At 41.9% G+C, this 24,238-nt stretch overlaps 1 protein-coding gene across 1 annotated transcript in view; it reads right to left on the reverse strand.

Moving 5' to 3' along the window:
• The window catches only part of CERS6 (ceramide synthase 6), a 146,756-nt gene that overhangs the window by 66,174 nt on the left and 56,344 nt on the right, over window positions 1–24,238 (reverse strand). Inside the window, exon 4 of the mRNA XM_075284229.1 lies at window positions 18,971–19,028. Within this exon, the coding sequence (XP_075140330.1) occupies window positions 18,971–19,028 (58 nt within the window). The remainder of the gene's footprint in view (window positions 1–18,970; window positions 19,029–24,238) is intronic.

The raw sequence follows: 24,238 nt of genomic DNA on the forward strand, positions 1-24,238 counted from the left end.
ATGCCTTCTCTCCCAGAACTTCAGAGGACCCTCCTTATTCTAAAGCCTCAAGGACATTGCAGGTAAAATAATGTGTTTTTACTTCTCCGGACTCTGCAAAGTCCTTAGAATTGAGCTGTTCTGTTCCCGTAGTTCTGTTTGGACAAAGCGAATGAGAACATTTTGACTTCAACTTAAAAAGTTATTGTAGATATTAATGACCCAGGAAAGCCCTGAGTGACCCAGGAGATGCATCAAGACTGCGAATCAATCTATATTTCATCAGAAAAGACAAGGAAGTAAACCAAGATAATCTCTGAAACGCGGGAAGAAAGTCTTAGGGGGAAGTAAACAAGAGGATTTAACAAGAGCAGTGACCATGGCAATCTCCTAACAAGACTGTAATGTATGTCAAGACTCCTGGCGCAGACTTCAAAGACAATCTGTAACCGGGCACGAAAATTGCCACTCATCAACAATGGAGTGTAAGGAAAGCAGTAAAATATAAATAGAAGAAATCTTAAGCACCTCTATAAAAAAAAAAAAGATGCATCAAAAATGAGGTGGAGTTTGAAAGAAGCGGTGGTCTCACATGTGGCCTGCGGCTACATCATGGGTTCGACAGTCAAGAGCTGTATCAGGCTGTCTTCATGCCAACATTTGGCATGGGATTTTTGGACAACATGAAGGCGAGAAAGTGAGACAAAATTTTTTTTTGACTGTGATGCGCCCTTATGGGCATCCACATCCTGTTTTCGAATCACCACATCCCCTTTTTCATGTCAAGGAATAAGTAGACCTACTCGGCACACAAAGTGTCTAAGTCATAGATACTGCTTGCCCACCTGATACAGGAGCATTCCACCAGGCCCACGAGATTTTCCAGCTCTCCTGGTAGTCCATCAGGTCCACCAGGCCCACGAGATTTGCCAGCTCTCCTGGTAGTCCACCAGGCCCATGAGATTTTCCAGCTCTCCTGGTAGTTCACCAGGTCCACCAGGCCCACGAGATTTTCCAGCTCTCCTGGTAGTCCAGGAGATCACCCAGTGTTTTGGGAGCCTTCTGGAAAGTTGGTAAGTAAGATGGTGATGTATGTACCCTGAAGCCTCTTGGCCTGAATGTTGCTGTAAATCTTTAGCAGAGCCCCCACTACCCTTTGCCAATTATAATACTGGTATCCACTTTAACCCCTTCCCACCCCTTTGATTTTCTTTGTTTCTTCTCTGTCTTCTGAACATCAAAACTTTTTTAGGCTAAGGCCCCATGGCACAATACGCAGCTATAAACTGCTGAAGCAAAAACCGCAGCAGGAACGCATTGTGGCATTTTTGGAAACCACACCGTGTCCGATCTGCGCTTTTTCCACAAAGTGGGTATGTGATTCGTAAGTATCCCATCCATTTTGCAGTTACTGTAAAATGCTGCGATTTTTCTCATGGTCTTTCCACCACGCGCAAATTGTGACATTTCTGGCCCATAGGGCTCCAGCCTTAATCTTCTCTTCATAGAGCTATAAGAGGGCTTAATTTTTGTGGGACAAATTTATTTTGTAATGGTACCATTTAGTATTATGGGTCTCTGTAGACGATGGCATAGAGGTAAACATGGGCCCATAGAAGTCTACTGTGCTGTATTATGGATACAGAGATCTGTAATAAGTGTATGCATGATCTCTTGTACAAGCCAAACACTAGAAATTTTACCGCTGCTCACGTTCACATGTATTACCGCAACGCATTCATTTCCATGTAATGAATCAATGATCCCTAATTCCTGAGCAAATTCCTTCATCTCATTGCACAAACATGAATCTTAATGTGAAGCTCAACCTCTGACCGAAGTCGTATCGGTGGTTTATAGAGTTGTTACGTTTCACGTGGATATTCTCATAGTTCACTAATGTAGCGTGCAGCCCTGATGATTTCTAGTGACATGGAATTAGTCATTGGGATCCTTACAGAATGGATCTGACTTTTTCACGAAGTTCCCTTAGTAACAGCCTAATGAACCCGTCTCTAATTTACGGCACTTCATCTGTATTTACTAATGTGCTCGGCACACCTGACATAAGTAACACGGGAAAGCAGCTTATAACAGCGGATAAAGGCAATTAGGTATCATAATTACCATCATTACCGGAAAACTCGATTAACGTTACAATATCTTAGACTTTATATGCTTTCTCACTTATTTATGTGCTGTAATTGAAAAATGGCGACTACAACAAGGTCACGTTCATATGTCGTACCGAAATATGTAAACGTCAGCCTCGAAAGTGGATAGTAGTGAATTGTCCTCAACCTATACACAAGGCTAAAACATACGTTATATACCATATAAGAGCAATACATTCATGTACAGATGGAGCAAAATGTAACTTGACTTTCTTCACTTTGTGCCATAGTGCTGTTAACATGTTAGGCTAAGACCCCGCGTTGCGGAAATGTAGCGTTTTTTTTTTGTTGTTGCAGATTTTGTTGCGTTTTTTTGAGTCAATGTCAGGATTGGATTTAACAAAGGAGAAATTTCTCATAGCTTCCTTTATATTTTCCATTCCTTTTGAATTCACTTCTGACTTTGGCACAAAAATTGCAGCAAAAAATGCAACAAAAAAATCTGTGTTACCGCAACGTGGGGCTTTAGCCTTAAAGGGGCTCTATCATTGGGAAAACTCGTTTTTAACTAATCACATCCTTGCATAGCTTATAGAAATGCTATTCCACACCTAATTTTAGTATGTAGATTGCCTCAGTGGTTTCTGAATAAGTCCGTTTTTAATCATATGCTAATTAGACTGGTGCACGATGCATCATGCACCCCCTTTGCTATTGTTTCCTATGCACAGGCTGCTGCTGCTGATGACTCAGCTTCCTGTTTGCACACACACACATAGGAGATAATAGCAGAGACAAATGCTGCTGGGAACTTCCTGTGCTGGCTGGAAGCTCATTAGCGTATGAATAAAAACGGACTTATTCAGAAACCATTGATGCAATCTACATACTAAAGGTAGGTGTGGAGTAGACTTTGTAAAGGCTATGCAAGGATGTGATTAGTTCAAAATGACTTTTCCCAATGATAGAGCCCCTTTAAAGGAGTTTTCCTGAGCTTACATATTGATGATCTAATCATAGGTTAAGGTCATCAATATCTGATCAGTAGGGTTCCGACACCTGGGACCCCCACAGATCTATTGTTTGAAGAGACTGAAGCATTTGTGGGTGCTACAACCTCCTAACTGAATACCAAGCATAATGCTGTACACTGTGAATGGGACTGAGCTGCTATACAATGTACACCGTAGCGTTTTGTTATCAGTGAAGGGACCACAGTGCTCACCCAAATGCTGCGGTACCCTTAAACAGCTGATCGGCCGAGGTATTCTATGGGTTGGCATGATCATCAATATGAGATCACTGGGGGGACCAACACCTGACACCCCACTGAAGCAGACAGCTCCATATACTGTACAGTAGCCATGTTGTGCTATTGCAAATCCTATTCAACCCTTTCCACATGTACAGATACTCACTTGTCCTTGTTTCTCCACAACCCTCTTCACTCCCAACCTGACAACATAAAGACAATATCAGAATGAGCTAAGAGTTGAAAGAATGTCAAATGAACTACAGAGGACCCGCCACCAACTACAATTTCTTACATCCTTAAATAGATGCTGCTGCACTGATTCCAGCACAGTTGTTTGTTTTTTTTCTCTAGCCCCCACCATTCCCAAGACATCAATTCTCTTAGTTTCAGCACCCAATATGTTAATTAGTCTACCTATTGTCAGGGTGTTTCCTGTCTCTCTGTTCCGGCCCAGGACCCCCCCAACTGACCGTAGATAGCCTAATTAGCATATTTGGTGCTGAAACTAACAGCACTGATTGCTCAGGAATGGTGAGAACTAGAGAAAAAAATTCGAATTGTGCTGGAATCAGTGAAGCGCCAACTATTAAAGAATGTAAAGAGCTGGAGTAGGTGGATTTGGTGAAAGGTCCTCTTTAAAACAATGTAAAAGCCAAACTCACAAAACCACTCCATTGCAAAACTTAACAGGTCCCTGATTTTCTCTACTTCCTGTCCCCATCTTGACACACCGGAAATGCCCGTGTAGATGGGACCAGGAAGGAAGCGGCTCAGTATCAGAATGGTAGCAGTGGTGGATAGGGTTGAGCGATCGGGATCGGAAAAGAACGGATCCCGATTGGCGATCGTGCAAATTTCACGATCGGGATCGGCTGGAAAATGATCGTAAATCAGATTTTAAAATCTCAAGATCGGCTCAACCGTAAAAGTGACTTTTCCCATAGAGAAGCTTTGACTAGGGTTGAGCGATCGGGATCGGGATAGATCAGATCCCAATCGGCGACTGAGCAGATTTCATGATCGGGATTGGCTGGAAAGTGATCGGAAATCAGATTTTAAAATCGATCCTGAAATCTCAAGATCGGTTCAACTCTAGTGGTGGATCCATGTATTAAATTTGGCTTTTTTTTAGTATTTTAACCCATTCCTCCCCTATGCTCATCCTTAATGGTTTTGTACGCATGTGTATGTGTTTGCATTCTGAACTTCTAAGCGATTTACAATATTCCTCCTGCCTTCCATTATGGATGAGGACTCCCGGAATTATCCACCCTGCAAGGATAATTCATCCGACTGTGTTTCTATAATCTACCTGTTACTCCCAGGACTGTATGAAGATCCCGATCACTCGCACATCTATTATTCTTTCAGCACATAAGAAAACTATAATTGTCTCCAGTATTTTAGTCTGGTTCTATGATATCGTGCTGGGAAGAAATGTAGCGTAATTTAATTTGCGGTGGCATCGCTATGTCTTTCTGCTCGGTTTAGAAATTTTATTATAACTGGAGAAAATTCCATGTCTGCGTGCCGCCTCCAAAACAATTTACAAAACGGTATTTTATACAACAGGCTAATGCTCCTGAGCTGAAAACTATTTCCAGGGTAATTCAATTGGTATATAACTGGAGATGTGCACGCCTCTGGATGTTGGTGACAATGCCACACATGATGGGAGTGCATTACATATATTAAAGTCTATAATTACCACAAACTAGAAAAAGTGTTATATTGTCGCCATATAAGTGTCGGATTATGGTGCATTGTGCAGGTTTTGATCCATAGGCGTGATTTTCTTCTATGATGTTGAAGGTTCACTGAGACCTGGAGGCAGACTACATATCTGATATGGGGCCAGTGTGTTGTAGGGACCAGAGGGCAAAGCACCCAGTCTTTGTGATGCGTCTGGTGTTTAGGGCTGGTTCACATAGAGTTTTTTGCATCCGTCTCCAAATCTAACTCCGACCCGGCTCACATCTGCTTTTGGGGATTCCATTCCCCTCTCTGCATGAAAAATGCATAGAGAAACCACTTTTTTCTCTGCAATTTCGTGCACAAACCACACGGACCCCAATATAGTCTATGGGGTCCATGGGTCTCTTTAGGTAACTGCTTTATTATGCGGATTAGGTTTCCGTTCAGGGGGGCCCCAAGTGGACTCCCCGAACAGAATCCCATGCACAAAATGCCTCCCATCTATTACATTCAGACCAGATTACACACCTGCGCCCAATATCCGTTCAGGAACTCCATCCCAATTCCGCTTCAAAAATGCAGAGAGAAAAGTCTTGCAAGCAGAAGATTTCTCCCCATGAACTCCATTATAGTCTATGGGGAACGTAGGTAAGCACTTTTTAAGTGGATTGAGTTCCCATTTTGTGGGTCCCCAAGTGGACCCGAAGAACGTAATCCCAAGCGCAGGTGTGAACCCAGCACCAGTACGAGCAGACTCTTTCCTCTAGCGGATTTATCTTCCGCTTTGCAAACCCTATTGAAATAAATAAGAGGCAGAAAACAAACGCTAGCAATTTGGTGAGTGTTTTTTTGTTATGTTCTCCTGTTTGACTTACTGATGCCTTTAAGTGGCTAATGGGAATTTGCTCAATTTTCTAGTTGATGATGATGTTAATCTGTTTTCCCTTAGTTCTAACAGCAGCACAATATGAGGTATTTCTTCCCCCTGTGCTGGTAGGACAGGCAGAATCAGAATTTTTAATTGACATACAATATGCATGACTATGTCACCCTATAAGAGGGCAAAGAGACCTCCCCACCCTTGTGTTAGTTATAAAGTAAAACAAAAAACCTTCTTAGGCCGGGGCCCCACGGACCGGAAACGCCGCGATTTGCCCGCGGCGTTGTACAGTGCAGTCAAAGTGGATGGGATTCATGCGAACCTCTTAATATTTCTGGCACATCACAATATTAAGAGTGGTGACCGCCACTCAAGCCTTAAAGGGGTTGTCCAGGCTTAATCAGGATAGGTTATAAACACCTGATGGGTAGTGGGGTGACACTTGGCTCCTGGACCGATAAGCTATATGGAGCTGCTTTCAGCGCCTGCCCAATCCTACTTCGACTGAAAACAATTGGAGTCAAAATCAGGGCAGAATTTATGTTGATTTTGAAGTGGAAACTGCCTCAAAATTGGCGCCAGATCCCGTTATGTGATTGGGCCCTGATACTGTAAGTATTGATTTTACGAGTCTGTATAGTTGATAAGGTCAAAGCCGTATTTATGACTAATTGACCAATAATCCTGGGAAACTGTCGTCATCCTAATTAATTAGGCTGTAAGGAAATGACACCAGACACACTATGTTGGTATTAGTTTCTCTCTTAACCAAGGAGGAAATACTGACGCACTTTTTATTAAAACAACGTGGGGTTAAATAGTAGCAGAGAAAGGAAGTGATATAACAACAATGTAAGTTTTCATATTCATTCCTGATTGGTATGATACATCTCCATCAAACAGAAAAAGTTTAAGCAGTTGCATATATAGCCAGCTACTCCCGGTCCTGCGTGGTAACCTTGGGGAGCTGTCTTCTGGCAGCAAGCCAAACATTTGTTTTTCTTGCACCCATCTTGGATGCAGGCACCACCTTATCATATAACAGACCAGTTTGAAGCATAAACAACTATATCTAGAATTCAGCTTTTAAGGATAACAATGTTTTTCATACATTACATGATTATAACCTTCACATAGTGACATCCCCCCCAACTGGTTGAATTATTCATGAATTTCTTGGAGGAATAATAGAGGAACCACACAACACAGAGTAAGAAGAAGACATGCTCTAGAATTGTTATTTCATGGGGAATACACGGATTTACTGAAAACCGACATGAGAAGAGAGGAGGAGTCTTAATGAATAGCTAGATCTCTACTAGGGTGACACAAGAGACTATTCACTATGTTATATGAGAAAGTGTTACTCGAATTACAAGTGCGAGGGTTAAAATTAAATGTATTACAGATATATATATATATATATATATATATATATATATAGTTATAGACATAATAATTACCACCTACCCTATAAGCAAACATGGAAACACAAAGCCCCTAGGCCAAAGACCCCCTCCTCCGACCATGTGCAAGGTCCTATGTACTAGACAGGCCACTCCGCCACCACCGCCCGGGTGTAACTGCCTCCTCTGCATCCCCTATAGCGACTCCTATGCATATGAAATATCTTTAGGCCTCACATTTCTCTAACTCATACTAAAAAGTACACACATAAAATGGCTCACGAGGCTCGCTCTAAAATATTAATACCACAGATGCGACAACTCGCTCCAGAACTAGTAATTCCCTAAAGGCAAACATGTGTTAGTCAACAGAGATCCGGCCTCCCCCGAGAACCCTGTTTGTTCAGTTGTAAGGCTCTTGTGAAGAAGACGCTCCTGGCCCTGGCACGGCTCAGACAAGCTGCAAGTCTAGTTTAACCTTTATTAGTGATTCTCCCCCGGCAGACATCTATAGGCCTCCGTCTATATTTATAAGTATCGGTTGGCGTAGAAAAATAGATCCGAGCCTGGAACAGATGGCGCTTTACATCATTTTTAGATAGCACAGATCACCGTGGGAACTCTTCAAAAGACTATGCAGACTAACCGCGTCTTATAATTGCTATTCATATTTTGGCAGTAGGTCTCAATCACTAATAGAGCCGAGTCACTGTGGGAGATCACTCAACCCCTGCATGTTCGACTGGCACCACGGCCGCATCTTACTATTAGCCCGATTCCCAGGAAACGAGAAAAAAACTCAATTACAGAAATTGCTTATTGCTAATTTTACCACCTTTTATTTGCGGCTATGGAGAAAGTATAGTGTCATTAAACAAGGGGGAGGAAGGAGCGGAACAAGGAGCAATTTAAGGACAATCTGCAGCTATTAAAAGGGATTTCCGAGCCGAAATTGAGTTTTCATATTGATGACTGGTCCACAGGACAGGACACCATTATGTGATCTGTAAGGGTCTGACACCTGGATCCTGCACAGATAAATTGTTCTAGCAGCCTCTGGGTGCCAAACGTTACTACTGGATGAGCAGTGCGTGTAAGTAATAGGAGTAGCAGTGCAGTTCCCCACATGCACCACTATGGAGTGGACAGAACTGCTGCACCAGTCCTATCATTTTAATAGTAGTGGTGCTGAACGCATTGCTCATCCACTCCAGTTTCTGGCGTCTGAAGGCTGCTGCAAAAGCTGATCTGTGCGGGGTCTAGGTATCAAACCTCCACAGATCACACACGGATAACCTATCCTGTTGGCCTTCAGGATGGAAAACCCCCTCAAAGGAGTTGTCAAAAATAACCTGTTTTTTGATATGAGACCAAGAAAGGTGAAAAAATTTTTAAAAAAAAACCCCAACAACCCATGCTTACCTTTTCTTGGTGCTACAGAGTCTCCCACCATGGTCCAGTGCTGCTGTTCTGGTGTCTTTTTTTGGCAGAATTCCCCACCACATGCAACCACTGAGGCCAATCGGTGGTTTCAGTGGCCTAAGAAAAGGACACAGGATGTCACAGTTGACATTTGGAAGAGACGTTCCAATGGAAAACACCAGAGCACTGGGGACATTTGGAAGAGATGTCCCAGTGGGAGACACCGGACCACCAGGGACATTTGGAAGAGACGTCCCAGTGGGAGACACCGGACCACCAGAGACATTTGAGAGAGACGTCCCAGTGGGAATCACCAGAGCACCAGGGACATGTGAGTATGTTTTTTGTTCTCACCTTTCCAGCCTCATATCAAAAAGCAGGTTATCCTGGGGAACCTATTTAATAGTCAAGAAGAAATTTATACTTTCCTCAAACTTAGAGAATTTAGAACTACTCTGAAACCTCTATGAAACGACCTCCCAAATGTGCCCCAAAATGGTCTTTTATAGGGCTGGTCCTTTCAAAGAAAATAGAATATTGTTAAAGTGTATAATGGGGTCAGCAAGTGTGTACAGTAGCCCAAGAAGCCAAATCATGATAAGAGACAGAAATCATGAAATTTGTGCTTGGTATCACATCAGCGTTTGACAAAGAACATGTGAGGGGAGATGCTCCACAATCAGGATTGTAGCTATAGGTGGTGCAGAGGTAACATTCGCTACCAGACCATGGACCCTGAGGTGACCCCAAGTGTTCCTCTAGAACAGGGTAAGTAGGAGCCCTATTTCAGATTTACACCTCTGACCAGGACCCTTACCTAAAAATCAATCCTAGAGGTGGCTAGGGGAATATGTAAAATTAAAAAAAGGTAATGTTCTCCTACCCCTGGTCCTCCATTTGCTCTTCGCTGGGTTTGGTCTTGCAAGCAGTGCTGTGGCTCCCGTGACCACTGCAGTCACATGTGCGGTACTGGTGACATCATTGCTGACATCACTGATATCGAGAATGAGACTGCTGATGAAAGTAATTGACTGCAGTGGACATGAGAGCCTCAAACAGTCCGGAATGGCCTGGAACAACGTAGGTGATCTACTGCTTATAAAGGTCTGGAGATAGATGAGTATAACTTCTTAGAACTTCTTAAGCTTAATATTTCTATTCCTTCTGTGTGCATTTGGGGGTCTGGCATTACTATCTAATGTGCCCCCGCCATAGTGAGTCTGGTGCTAGTTCCTAGTCCAATGACCCTAAATCGGAATTAGCCCAAAAACCCAAGGTTCAGGCTAACTCGAATCTGGCTAGGATGAAGATACATACAGAGTCCCCCAGATGACCACTTTCCTAAGGAGCTTAAATGGACGCTACATTATATTGGGTTTAGATTAAAAAGTTGCAGACAGCTCGTAAAGTTTTTTTTATTTAATGCACAAATATATAACCAAAAATGACTGAGTATTATAAATTACGGTAAAAGCTGTCCATCCGACCGCCCTGACCATACATCATATATATTTATTAGTAGGACCAGTCAGACGGCCTCCTGGATTTGCTGAATGTTTTAAATAACCTTGGAGAACTTCTTTCAATTCTGCTTCTTACGGCATTTTAGATTGTATTCCCATTAGCGCTTGGAAGTGGATCGCAGATACTTAAAGCGAATGTCACTTATAAAAACCCTATACTTTTCTTGGCTATTATGCAGTATTTCAAGCTGAGCGGCTTCACACTACAATTTCTGTTCCAATACTCCTATTACTTTTAGCAGAAGAATATGACCATCTCGAGAGGGACCGTAGGACTGCTGAACCGTGCAGAGTCAGACAAACCTCAGGAATCCTAATAACTGATAGGTGTGGATGAAAAATTTGGTTAGAGCTGTGCGTTCAGGAAATTAACCCCTTCCCACCGCAAGTACATTAGAATTTTTGCTTTTCTCGCCATAGTTTTTTTTTTTTTGCTTTAAGGCTGCATTCACACAGAGTAACGCCAGGCGTTTTTTGTGTGTTTTTTGCACATAGCGCCGCGTTTACGCCGCGTAGCGCCGCGTTAACGCCGCGTATACGCCGCGTTAACGCCGCGCTATTTAGCGGTGGCGTTGCCCGGCGTTAACGCGGCGTATACGCGGAGTTAACGCGGCGCTACGCGGCGTAAACGCGGCGCTATGTGCAAAAAACACACAAAAAACGCCTGGCGTTACTCTGTGTGAATGCAGCCTAAAGGTGCACTGGTCTGAGCCCATCTAAAGAACCTAGTAGAACCTAGGTTGTGGATGAGAGGGTAGGTGAGGGTAGCTGAAACCCTTAGATGAAAAATCTAAGGGTTTCACCTACCCTCTCATCCACAACCTAGGTTCTACTAGGTTCTTTAGATGGGCTCAGACCAGTGCACTGGAACTATGTAACTGCACCCTGTTATCTCTGGATTTACATATAGGGGCACTGATCAAGCCCACTGTTCCAGCCCTTTTTATCGACAAAAGGCCCAAATAACCATCAACCACAGTGAAAAGGATAGAAATGGCTGGGAACAAGTCTGTTATTTACAGCCCGGCCACTACTGCTAGATAGCAGAGGTGGTCTGAAACAAAGTCAACAAGTTGCAAACATTGTGGAGACATAATGAGGAGTATCTGGCAAACAGAGCAGTATAGATGTATCAGAGAAAGCTCTTCAATTACCTTAAGCTATGAATTTGAATATGATACTGAAGATAGGAATATCCCTTTAATTCTCTAGACCAGAAAAAAATTTGGAATGGGGTAGAATTGAACCAAAAAAAACTGTGCCATATTCTTATGGGTTTTGTTTTAAGCGATCCACTGTGCAGTAAATCTCACAGGTTACCTATATTCTGTGGGTCAGTAGAATTATAGTGATACCAAATTTACATAATCTTGTTACGTTTTAATAACTTTTTTTTGCTTTTTTCAAAGAAAAATTATTATTACTTCTCTTAGCTACAGCTATGTTTGGGGGCACCGTATGGACCCTGGGAAATATTATATGATCGCCATATTGATGCGCCTTCTACAGATTGAAACTTGATCAAAAGTGAACCTGACAACTTGACAATGACCCTAAACAGACTAGAATATCCTCCAAGTTTGGGAATAGAAGCTTAATTTCTGATGATATGTGGAGTATAGGAAAAAATTGTCCATGAAATGCAAAGATTTTCTCCACGTTAATATCAGGGATTTGTAGAAAAGTATAAAAATATCAGCTAAGCTGTAGATTGTTTCTGCTAAAGAGAGCAATACCAGATATTACCAGATGTTCAGGAAGGCGCTATAATCTGTCCTAGGTCATCTAGCTTGGATAAAGGAATGGAAATGTCCTGTCTTTAGAATGGCAATGCCCTCCTTGGTCTTCTATGCTTGAGAGGAGTCTCCAAGGGGCCAGAAACTTCATTAACTTGCTTCATTATACTCAATTCATTGATACTTAATGGAGAACGTAATGGATGTAATTGTACTCAGTAGCCACTTTTATAGTCAAGAGTGATTTATATAATAGGGCTTTGGTTGACCCGCCAAGCAAAACCTAAAAATGTTATAGTCTTTAAGTATTATGGATAGATTGTTCCAGATTAGACAGAATGCAGCCAGGCAAAGGGGAAAATACCATAAAAAAACACAACGTACCCCTTACTTATCTGGTAAATATCCTACGGTTTTAGCACCGCAGCTCAAGTCCTTTCAGTTACATCTCTCATCTGGATACAGCCAAGAGGACGAAGACCAGAAGGGAGAACCAGAACATTGTCACTGGAGATTTACATAATATTTTATGGGTCTTTCAATTTTTATGGCATTTCTTCACCTTGGCTACTTTTTGTCCTATCCCAGTCACCAGATCATCATATTTATACAGTATGTGGATACAGTAAGTCTTCGATAAGTATGAACACACAACTGAAACCCTGGTCAGCACGGCAGAGAATGGACCATCCATTACTTCATTCGGTACAAGGAAACCTTATTAGAGCAAGGTGTTTCAAGCCTAGGAAGTGGCTCTTGAATGATGGCAAACAAACAAGGTCAAAACTCAATCTAGTTGTGACCTTTGATCCTTCTTGTTTGTTGCAGAGGCCGACAGCGTAGGAGCCAGGGGACAGGTAAGAAACAGTAGTTTTTTTTATGTTTTTATTCCCCCGGGTCTCCGATTATTATACTCTGGGGTCTGAAAAGACCCCAGAGTATAATAATTGTTTATGGGTGTCCACAGTGGGACATAATACTGTGTGCAGGGGCCACTATGGGGATAATACTGTGTGCAGGCGCCACTATGGGGCATAATAGAACGTGCAGGAATGCGTAGGAGGGGGTCGGTTGAGGTCTTCGGTGTCGGTCGGGGGGGGGGGGGGAGGCCCATGTCAAAAGTTTGTCACGGGGCCCCGCCATTCCTAGTTATGCCACTGCCCCAAAGGATATGCAGAACCACCTTGTGCCTTTTTATCTCTTGTCCCAAGTCACGGCTCATGATTTATGCTCGCCTCCATTTTTTGCTATATCTTCCATACAACATGACTTCCCAAATCTAACACCCTACTGAAGTTTCTGCAACATTGTATATTATAAAGAAACTTCTTCCGCACTATTCCATGATCCCGCTACATAGTTAATTCCCTGGTCCTTGTATGAAATCTCTTTGACTATTGTTAGGACGATTTGGTTGTGCGAGTTATAAATATGCTAATAGGGAGATTACTTGATAAAGTGAATGCAGAACAATGTCCACTCGGGCATAAAGAGAAGCAATGCTGAATAAGCAGGAAAAATCCTTCTCCTGGGATTCCCAATGAGACTACTTCTAAAGATTGTTTTGACAGGACTTGCAGTGTGTTAGTATAGACCCGCTGCTATCCCGGGAGGTCTCTCCATATTTACATTGTATGAGGAGTCTCTGGAATAGTAACTAAGCTCACATAACTTTGTATCATTCTACTTCTTTCTTAGTTTTTCTTGAATTTCCCAGTGCATTTCTACACATTACTGCATGTGCATGATAATTCTGTTTTCTAGGTGATAAGGATTTTAAGGCTAAGGTCCCACGTTGCGAAAAAGCTGCTTTATTTGTTGCAGATTTTGCTGAGTTTTTGGGGGCCAAAGGAAAGTACAAGTGCAAGCGTTTGCCCATGTTCAAGCCATTCAACTTCAGCCCTAAAAGAAGAAAAAAAATTGCAGCAAAATCTGCAACAAACAAAAGCATTTCCGCAATGTGGGGTCTCCATCTAAATGAATTAAATATTGATGACCTATCATCAATATCTGATCGGTGGTGGTCCAACCTCTGGGACTCCTACAGATCAGCTGACTGAAGTGGCAGGAGCACTTTGAAGACATCATGTTCATTGGTCAAATGGTTGTGGTGCGACACATTCCTATTCAAGTGAATGACCTGAGAAGAGTAGGGCAAGTCCAAATGCTGTGGTCTCTTTAAAAAGCTGATCGGTGGGGTTCCAAGTATTGACTCAAATAAAATTCTGAATTATATTATACAATTATTAATGTCGAAATTCTCAAAATCTTGAATACGGACTAATCTGAACTGTGCTGCAATACCACACACAACCTCTGCACATGAGTGGCGCTATTTTGGAAAAAAAAATAAAATAAAATCTTACTCCTTTCTAGAGTATCTTCTCCCACACTAGTGGCACTAACTGGATTTTTTTCTTCCTATCAAGCTTCATTCTTTGCAGACTCTAAAGACTTTTTGACCGATTGTCTTCACACTTTTATGCAGTGAATTGCTGATACACAATCACATATTTCTGATGTAGAAACTTTCTCATAAATTGTATCTTTCTGATCACAATTGGCTCCGAACCTTACCAAAATCATCTGCTTCTAAAAAGAAAAGATCGCAAAATCAGAAAGTGTGTGGGCACCAAACGTCTCCATCCTGCATCAAATTGACCTTTCCACTATTCTTGTACATGTTGCCAAGATTACATCATTCGGGATGCATCAATTTGTAGGATAACAAAAATACAAGGAAAAGTAACAAATATATATATATACTTTGTAAGACTGGGAAAACTTAAAGGGGTATTACAATGTTGTATTTAAAGGGGTTTTATGGATTCGACCAATAAAGGTCATTATTTGTATATTTATATGTTTCCAGTTTTCCAATATATTTTGCGTCTTCATTTCTTTCAGCATTCGAGATCTTTGCCTGCTGTGATCTGTCATTCAACAGGTAACTTTATTAACTAGATTCCGGGATCCATCCTGGTGATGTGATAGATATGCAGTAAAATGATCAGGGCTGTGTCATGTAAAACGAGACATCTATATGTCTGTTATACGACCATGGACAGATTTGTATCCAATGGAAATGAAACCTTACAGTCATGTATTTTTCTATTTTTGCCCATACGTTGCAATTTTTGGCAATTTTTTAAAATGGGGTTCATCATACAAACTAAGTTTTCAGCTTTGGTCACTACAGATGTGCCAATACTAGGGTTGAGCGATCGGGATTGGAAAAGATCAGATTGCGATCCTGATCTTTTTTGGGTAGAATCAAGGTCTCATGTTAGTTCCCACAATACTTGGCTACTGGCCAATCATTGTGGGAAAAGCTAACAACATTGTTTGTTTTTCCCACAATGATTGGTCAGTAGCCAAGCATTGTGGGAACTAACGTGAGACCTCGATCCCGCCAAAAAAGGTCGGGATAAGAATCCGATCTTTTCCGATCCCGATCGCTCAACCTTAGCCAATACCAATTACATGTATTTTTAATTTTCTTGTTTAACACATAATTAGGTATCTTTAATTTAATTTAATTTAATTTTAGTCTGTATTTTATTATTAGGTAGATGTGATAAGATGGAGACTTTGAGGGTTAATGTCATGGCATGACAACCCATCACTGCAACGTGTGTGAACCGAGTGATAAAGAAAGCCCCACTTTCTGTCTACTCACTTTAAGCTCACTCTGGTGTAGCAGAGGTCAGTGCACACTCAGCTCTGCTACATCTCGGGTGTAGCAGAGCTCAGCGCACACTCAGCTCTGCAACATCTCGGGTGTAGCAGAGCTCAGCGCACACTCAGCTCTGCTACATCTCGGGTGTAGCAGAGCTCAGCGCACACTCAGCTCTGCTACATCTCTAGTGTAGCAAAGTTCAGCACACACTCAGCTCTGCTACATCTCGGGTGTAGCAAAGCTCAGTGCACGGACAGTCCTGCTACATCTCAGGTGTAGCAGAGCTGTGCGCTCAACAATGCTACATCTGAGATCGGACTGTGGATCTATCTTAGACTCCTCCTCCAGCACTCAGCTCTGCAACATCTCTGAAGGTCACCTGATTTAGCCAACAAATTATTTTTTCTGATTTTTTTTTCAATGCCCCCGTTCTCGTAGTTCCTGTCTCACCTCCCCTGCACAGTTATTGGTGCAAAAAAAGCGCCAGGGAAGGTGGGAAGGGATACGAATTTTTAGTGCGTTTGCCTCGTGGTATTCGATTATAATCAAATTCCTCGAACGGCCTGATATTCTATCGAATATCAATTCGACCAAACGCCGTTCGCTCATCTCTAGTGCCTAGGTCTCTGCTCATTCCTGCCCCTCCCCTCTCTATAGACTTCTGTTGCAAGTTGTAATCTGACACTTCTAGCAAGATGTAATTCAGCAGAGTTTTCAGAGTGAAAGTCAGTTCAGTAGAAGCAGGAAAAGAACCAAATAAGTGGAGACAGAGGTTGTTTTTTTTTTCTGGTAAGATCCATTACAAAGCTTCTAACATTGACTTTTACTATTGATTTACAAAAACTTACTGCCCATTTGCATTCACTCACGGAAACCGTACAGCTGCCATGACGTATTATGTCAAGGGCAGTTATGGAGGTAAACAATGAAGGCAATCTGCATGCAACCTTACTGAAAATCCGAATGACTCTTTAGATTTGTGAAGGTTATATGAATATTACTATGTACATACAGAATATAAGATATCAGATGTCACATACTGATATAAAACAAATGTCTATATAAAAAAATAGAATAAATAATTTATGGAAAATACGATTCTCACCAAGCACAAAGGAAGGTCTAATCGGTATTTTGCCCACCGTCGCTCCCCACAGAGTTGTCGCAGACGGTATAACACAGATAAATTAATTCCATAGCACAGAAATCAGCAGCCGAACAGTTTGTAAAAAAAAAAAAAAAAAGAAAAAAAAGAAGAAAAAATCCCTAAGAAGTGCGCAGGTAGCTCACACTATGGTGTAGATCGATTTTTTTTTTTACTCAGCACAAATAGTGGCGCTGCCATGATGGGTCTGTATTTGATAAAACAGAATGGAAAGCACTTGCAATGACAAAATATTTTTGTATATTCCAAATCCTTTCAAAATCTTCTGAGAAATAGTTGCTAAGCAACTTTTTATATCTCGAGAAAGACCAATAAAACGGATAAACAGCCCATTACAATGCACAGTTTGCAGCACTTCACAACTACTTTATCCCAATATTTAAATACACAATAGGGCCATTACCTAAATGCAAATCTGCAGCAAACCCCAGTCACAAACAATTCTGCCTCCAAACCTGAGCCGAACAGAAAGGATCGAATTCAAAAGCTGGTGAGGGTCTGTCATGGGCGACCAACATTAGATTATAAGTGAATCTTGTTCCCATGATGGTGTCTGGTGCTAAAGATCAATGGGATCGGTGAACAATATAATGTCTGTGGGGTCTGCTGATAACAATATAGTCTCTGTGGGGGTCTGCTGGTAACAATATGGTCTGTAGGGTTTGTGTTAACAATATAATGCCTATGGGATCTGCCGTTAACAATATAGGGTCTAAGACACTACTATTCTAAATGGCACGCTCTTCACTGGGGTCCAGGATTCTCAAGTTAAGCATATGAGCTGTACCTTACATTAGGTTCACACTAGCCTTCAGGTTTCCGTTCTTCAGATCTGCCCTTGGGACCCAAAAGATGGAAAAAGAGTAGTACTCGATCGAGTACTACTAGCTGTTCGAAGTTAAGATTCGATGCAGAACCAGCGTTAATTGGCAGAATGCTATACATTGCCAATCAACGCTGGTTCTTCTCTTACCTTTAGAAGTCTTCTCCGTGCAGCATCCCGCGTCCTCTTCTGGCTCTGAATTCACTCTGCCAGGCATCGGGCCTGGGCAGAGCCGACTGCGCATGTCTGCTTGTAGTGCGGGCGTGCGCAGTCGGCTCTGCCCAGGCCCGATGCCTAGCAGAGTGAATTCAAGGCCAGAAGAGGACGCGGGACGCCGCACAGGGAGAAGAATCCAGCCCGACCCTCACTCATGGACTTGGTAAGTAGAATTTGATCGAATGTTGCCTACCCCTGAAACGAGCATTTTCCCCCATAGACTATAATGGGGTTCGAAACCCGTTCGAACAGTCGAACAGTGTGCGGCTGTTCGAATCCCATACATTTTAGTGTTCGCTCATCTCTAATGGAAACCCCATCAACTCAAAATGTGATTACTCACTTAGAGTATAATGGCAATCTCTGTGTTTCCACCTGGTATCCACCGAAAATTTTAAGCAGAATGTGAGACTTGAATGCTAGTGTGAACCTTGTGTTATCTACTGTACCCTGAGAACATAATGATAGTTACATAGTAGATAAGACCGAACATAGACAGAAATCCATCAAGTACAACCTATAAACTTAACAAGTTGAACTAAAGGTTGCCAATTGCCCCATCAGAGGAAAAAAATTCCCAATTACAGATATGGAAATTGGACCAAGTCCCTGGATCAATATCCTTTCCCAAAAATTCCTCCCAAACTCCCATAACCTATAAGATTATTACCCTTGGTTCACATCTGCGTTTGGTAATCCATTCAGGGAGTCCGCATGGGGACCCCCCGAATGGAGTGCCAAACTCATTTGCAAGCGATGTGCAGTGAAAGCACACGGACCCCATAGACTATAATGGGGTCCGTATGCTTGCCGCGAGATCTCCGCATGGAACATGTGAACAGAAAAGTAGATTGTGAAGTACTTTTCTGTCTGTATATTCCCTCTCGCGGCACCCACACAGACCCCATTATAGTCTATGGGGTCCATGTGCTTTGACTCCACACACCTTTAGAGCAGTGTCTGCTTTTAGACGCCGCTATACAGAACCACTGCTATCATTGACCACACATTATTGTACATTACAATTACTGACCATGAGCATATCATCACTTAGATATATAAAAACTCGACACTCACCTTTTTCAGATACCGTACACCATATGTAAATATATAAAGGTTAAAAGTAAATTTCCACCTGTAAAAACACAGTAAATAACGTGGTAAGTTATAATGTAATACAATAAAACATAAAATATTAATAATATCCATGTATATACTTCTCCTGAGATACATTAAAAGGGAACTTGTCAGGAGTTTCATGTTGTCTGAACCGCAGGCAGCAGCAAATCCTGACAGGTTCCTGCATGACACACTGCTTGGATAGACTGGCAGCTTCCCCTCCCCCCCCCCTATTTGTGTAGGGGAACAGACCTGTCAATCAAGCCAAACCAGGCAGGGATGACCCAGTGGGTGGTCGCCCAGTGGGCACTTCTCTTTGAGCTTGCCGCATTGTTTCAGAGGAAAACACAAGCCATGGAAAATTTGCAAATTTTTGCGTAAAAACATGCAAATTTTTTTTACCTTGATGCAAAATTTCAATGGTTTAGGGCCAAGGAAAATGAATCTTAAATTATTTAGAAAAGTTTACAATTCCTTTCTGAAACTCTGAGTAAGTATAGGTTGACATTGAATTCAGCGTCGTCACAACCAACATCCAGATTTTGTTGGACGGAACGGTCACCTAGATTCATTTCTACTGGTGCTACTACAGTCTATCCAATGACCCTGCACTTATTCCATATCTTCTTAAGAAACAATCCGAGTGTTATGCAGTGTAGCCGAGGCTGTGGAGTCGTAATCGTAGTCAGGACCAATTTTGGGTAGAGTTGTAAAAAAAAAAAAGATCAACTGTAACGCCACCTTTAAATTTAAATATATTATACAATTATTAACTATTATTAGTTTGTTCCAAATTTACTTTCATAGGAATACAGTCAATTCATGGATTAGAGGAGCTTAGAGCCTTCTGACCACCATAGCTGCCACTTATGAAGAGGCCACTGTGGAGATCGCTGACCAATACATGTCCAGCTGTCACCAAACAAGAGGAAGATGAGACTCCATGGACTGTTATACCCCAAACTACCCACCCCACCTCCCCATCTAGCGGTCACCAACTAAGAGGAAGATGAGACTCCACGGACTGTTATACCCCAAACCACCCACCCCAAATATAGCCGTTACCAACTAAGAGGAAGCTGAGACTCCACGAACTGTTATACCCCAAATCAGCTCCCCCCCCCATACTCAACCCCTCGACTCCAACTCGCCCCCTACCCACTTTACTAGCTTTGGCAATACCAAATATCTATTCGGACGTGCCTATAAAGCCGATTTGATTTGATTTGAAGGTGTCAGGCTGTCGAAAAATTAGAAGAGTCAGAGAGGATGGCTCAACCTACAGACCACCTCTCCAAAGAGTCCACCTCTTTGAGAAGAGTCTCTCCAAAAAGTCCACCTCTTTGAGAAGACCACCCCCTTCACCCTCACCCACACCACATTGTCTGGGGTGATTTTAGTTTTTCATACTAGTCATCTTCTTTATGACCACCACCAATTTTGGGTGGTCGTCTAAAGAGGTTTCACGTCCATTCTCAGTGCAGAAGAGCATTCAACTTCTAAATAATGCATTCGTATGGGTAATATGTTGAGAAACTGCAACTTTTTCTAAAGAAACCCTTGTATGTATGTCCACCATGTCCCCAATATTACGAAAAACAGTGAGGTGTTGGGTGGACCAGGTGGAAATCTACCCGCACATGTCCAGCCGAATGCTATGACGACATTACAGCTTTAATTCCCGTACATCGGAAGGTAACTTTCTTAGTAAAGTTTTCCTGTCCGTGGACTGCGGATACAATTATTTTCCAGTTAATTATGTATTATTATCCCGTGGATTTGTATCTTTCATGATGGAATGGAAGGTTTTATTCCTTATTATTACCCTATTCGGTGAAATGATTAGAAGTATACATAAACAACATACAACAACCTTGAAACTCCAATCCATACAGCGACACTATATAGTATATGAGAACAATGAATCCTATGGAGGTTTAAGGTAGTTTTACACCAAGGTGCAGACAGAAATGTCATCAATGTCTGTGTAGCTGAAGTCATAACTGGCGCGTAGAATAGTCATAGCCAAGAAGTCCTTCTGACCGGTTTCTACATCAGACTCCTTTGTTACTATTGTATTGCTGTGTGGCTATTCCTGATACACAACCTGGTGGGCGAATATTTCCATATAACAGAACAATACGACATCGGTGGCTGACCTCCCTGTCTAGACATATCTAATTGATAGGTTAATAGCCTTGACAAATCTTTTAATATAGGATCCAATCTGGAGACCCTCTCCAAGAAAAGCTACTTTTTGCATAGAAAATTGTCATTGCCTGCTCATCTATGAATGTACTCATCAAGCATAGCACAAAACCAGGGGTGTAATAGGTAACCATGGGGTCTGATAAGAAAATTAAGAATGGGACCCGGCTCCACAATGACCACTTAGGGCATCAAGTTAAGAATATGGAAGGCTTATAATTGTTTTGGGCTCCCTAGTGCACAATGATAATGAACATAGTGATGTCACAGTATTCAAGTAATGCACATCGTGATGTCAGAATGTCAATAAGGTTCACAATGGTGTCATGACATAAGGATAATGCACATGATGATGTCATAGTACACATATAATGCACATTGTGATGTCATAGAACGCCAATAAGGACCACAGTGATGTCATGACATAAGGATAATACACATAGTGATGTCACAGTACACAAGTAATGCACATAGTGATGTCAGAATGTCAATAAAGTTCACAGTGATATCATGACATGAGGATAATGCAGACAGTGATGTCACAATTTTGGGCCCCGATATACAAGAAAGACATAAGTGAACTTGATAAAGTACAATGACGGGCAACCAAAATGATTAGGGGAATGGGTGGACTGGAGTTCAACGATAGATTAACAAACTTGGGGTTATTCAGTTTAGAGAAAAGACGTCTACGGGGAGATCTAATAACAATGTACAAATACATGAAGGGACAATACAAAGAACTTTCTAAGGATATTTTTACTCCTAGGCCAGTGACAGTGACAAGAGGACATCCACTACGTATGGAGGAGAGAAGGTTTCACCAGAAACATAGAAGGGGATTCATCCCAGTAAGAACAGCGAGGCTCTGGAACTCTCTGCCCCAGGAAGTGGTGATGGCGGATTCACTGAGCAAGTTCAAAGTGGGCCTGGATGCCTTTCTTGAAGAGAAAAATATAACAGGTTATGGGCTCTAGATTTTAAGGACACGTTGATCCCGGGTTTTATACTGACTGCCAGATTGGAGTCGGGAAGGAATTTTTTCCCCTGAAATAGGGCAATTGGCATGAGCCTCATGGGGTTTTTTGCCTTCCCCTCGATCAACACTGTAGGAATTGTAGGGTTATAGGTTGGACTTGATGGACTCATGTCTTTATCCAACCTCATCTACTATGTAACTATGTAACAGTACACAAGTAATACATACAGTAACATCACAGAACACCAATAAGGTACACAGTGATGTCATAGTAAAAGGATTATGATGTCACAGGACATAGGTAATGCGCATAGTGATGTCATAAAACATCAAGGTCCACAGTGATGTCATACTATACAGATAATGCACACAGTGATGTCATAACACAGGGACATGTGTACATTGACATCATAGTAAAAGAATATTCTACAGATGGACATTTCCATTGGAGCCATTACAGTATACAGTGATGTTACAGCACAGGAATAATGTAGACCATTACATCATTGCACAAGAATAAGAGACATCAGGCAAGTCTGATGTCACTGTACAGTGAGAATACAGTGCCATTACAGCACAGTGCAGAAGGGATAATACTCTCATCTAGGGGTAGCCATTGGCCATGTCACTTCTCACACTCATCACCAACAATTGAGACCCAAGCACTATGCCTGTCACCCTGATAGTTATGTCTATGTGAGGGCAACTTGTGACTCTAGACTGGTGTCTCCTTTCTGACACCTATATTCCCTAACAGGGTTTATAAACAGGGGTTATCCTGACTGGACTACCCACTACATCGGTTTTGGCCATTGGTGTTGTCAATCAGTGTTCCACAAACCCAAAATTGCCTTTAAATCGGCCTTTTAATACACAACTTCCAAATGGGACTCCTTTTTTGTCTTTGTATAGGGGTGAAGAGGTAGCACTTGAGCCTTTGTTCTAGTGGATCGGCCATCAGACTATGCTTCGCCCTCTAAGGGGTCAGTTCTGCCCTCCTATTGATTGATTAAAAAATACAGTTCTGATCCCTCCCCCGCCTCTCCTGCCCCTCTGCACACACAGCAATGACTGTCAGACTGGCGGGAGAGGCGGGGGGATTACTATATGAATATACAAGACTGTCTATGTTTTACTCTCCTACTATTTCCTATGAGGCGAACACCTTGCCTGTTACATATGGAGGCCATAACTTTTTTTCTCTTTACCGTCGCACACCTGCATCGCTCCTATGTAGTACGCAGAGTCATTATGGCTATATGCGCCATTTACCTATCTTGTTTTCATTTTCACGGCTCACAAACTAAATGTATTTTTAAGTAAGTTCATCAAGCCGTTCTCATTAAAGAGGGAAATATGATTAACTTCACAATGCTACATTTACAGGAAGTGTTTTCTATTTAATAGGCTTTTTGGCAGTTTTTTCTGATGGTAATTATGAGACGGTGTCGGCGCGCTATTATGTCATGGAATATAGAATTGCCTGCTAGGTTATAAGTCCTACAATGAATGCCTGTCAGCTCTCACAATTACCCATGGATGTAATCTCTGAGTGCCGCAGCTTTATTGACCTTTACTGATAGAGAATAAAGAGTCATTAAAGAAACTTTGATTCTGTCTTTACAATTGGTAAAGCAGCAACAATCCTTCAATACGTAAAAATAGTCAAAACCAAGAGTATAAGACATCAGGACATTACAAGCATTCTGTAGACTGTCCGATCTAGTAGATGTATACATTCCTACCATGAGCTCCCCCTAGTGGTGTCTGAAGATAGACAAATGTAATCATTTGAAGGGAATCTGTCGCCATAAAGTCTGCAGGTACCAAGTTATAGAGCAACAAAAAAGGGGGAGACACAGAGCGCTCTTAGTGCTGTATTTAAGTCATGGATTGTGAAAGAATTATGATAAATTAGTGGAAAAAAACAGTTGTCCTCTCATCTGATAGGGTTATGAGCAGTCACAACTAGAGATGAGCGAGTAGTACTCGATTGAGTAGGTATTCGATCGAATACTACGGTATTTGAAATACTCTTA

Source organism: Leptodactylus fuscus, chromosome 8 (assembly GCF_031893055.1).
Source record: "Leptodactylus fuscus isolate aLepFus1 chromosome 8, aLepFus1.hap2, whole genome shotgun sequence".
NCBI lineage: Eukaryota > Metazoa > Chordata > Amphibia > Anura > Leptodactylidae > Leptodactylus > Leptodactylus fuscus.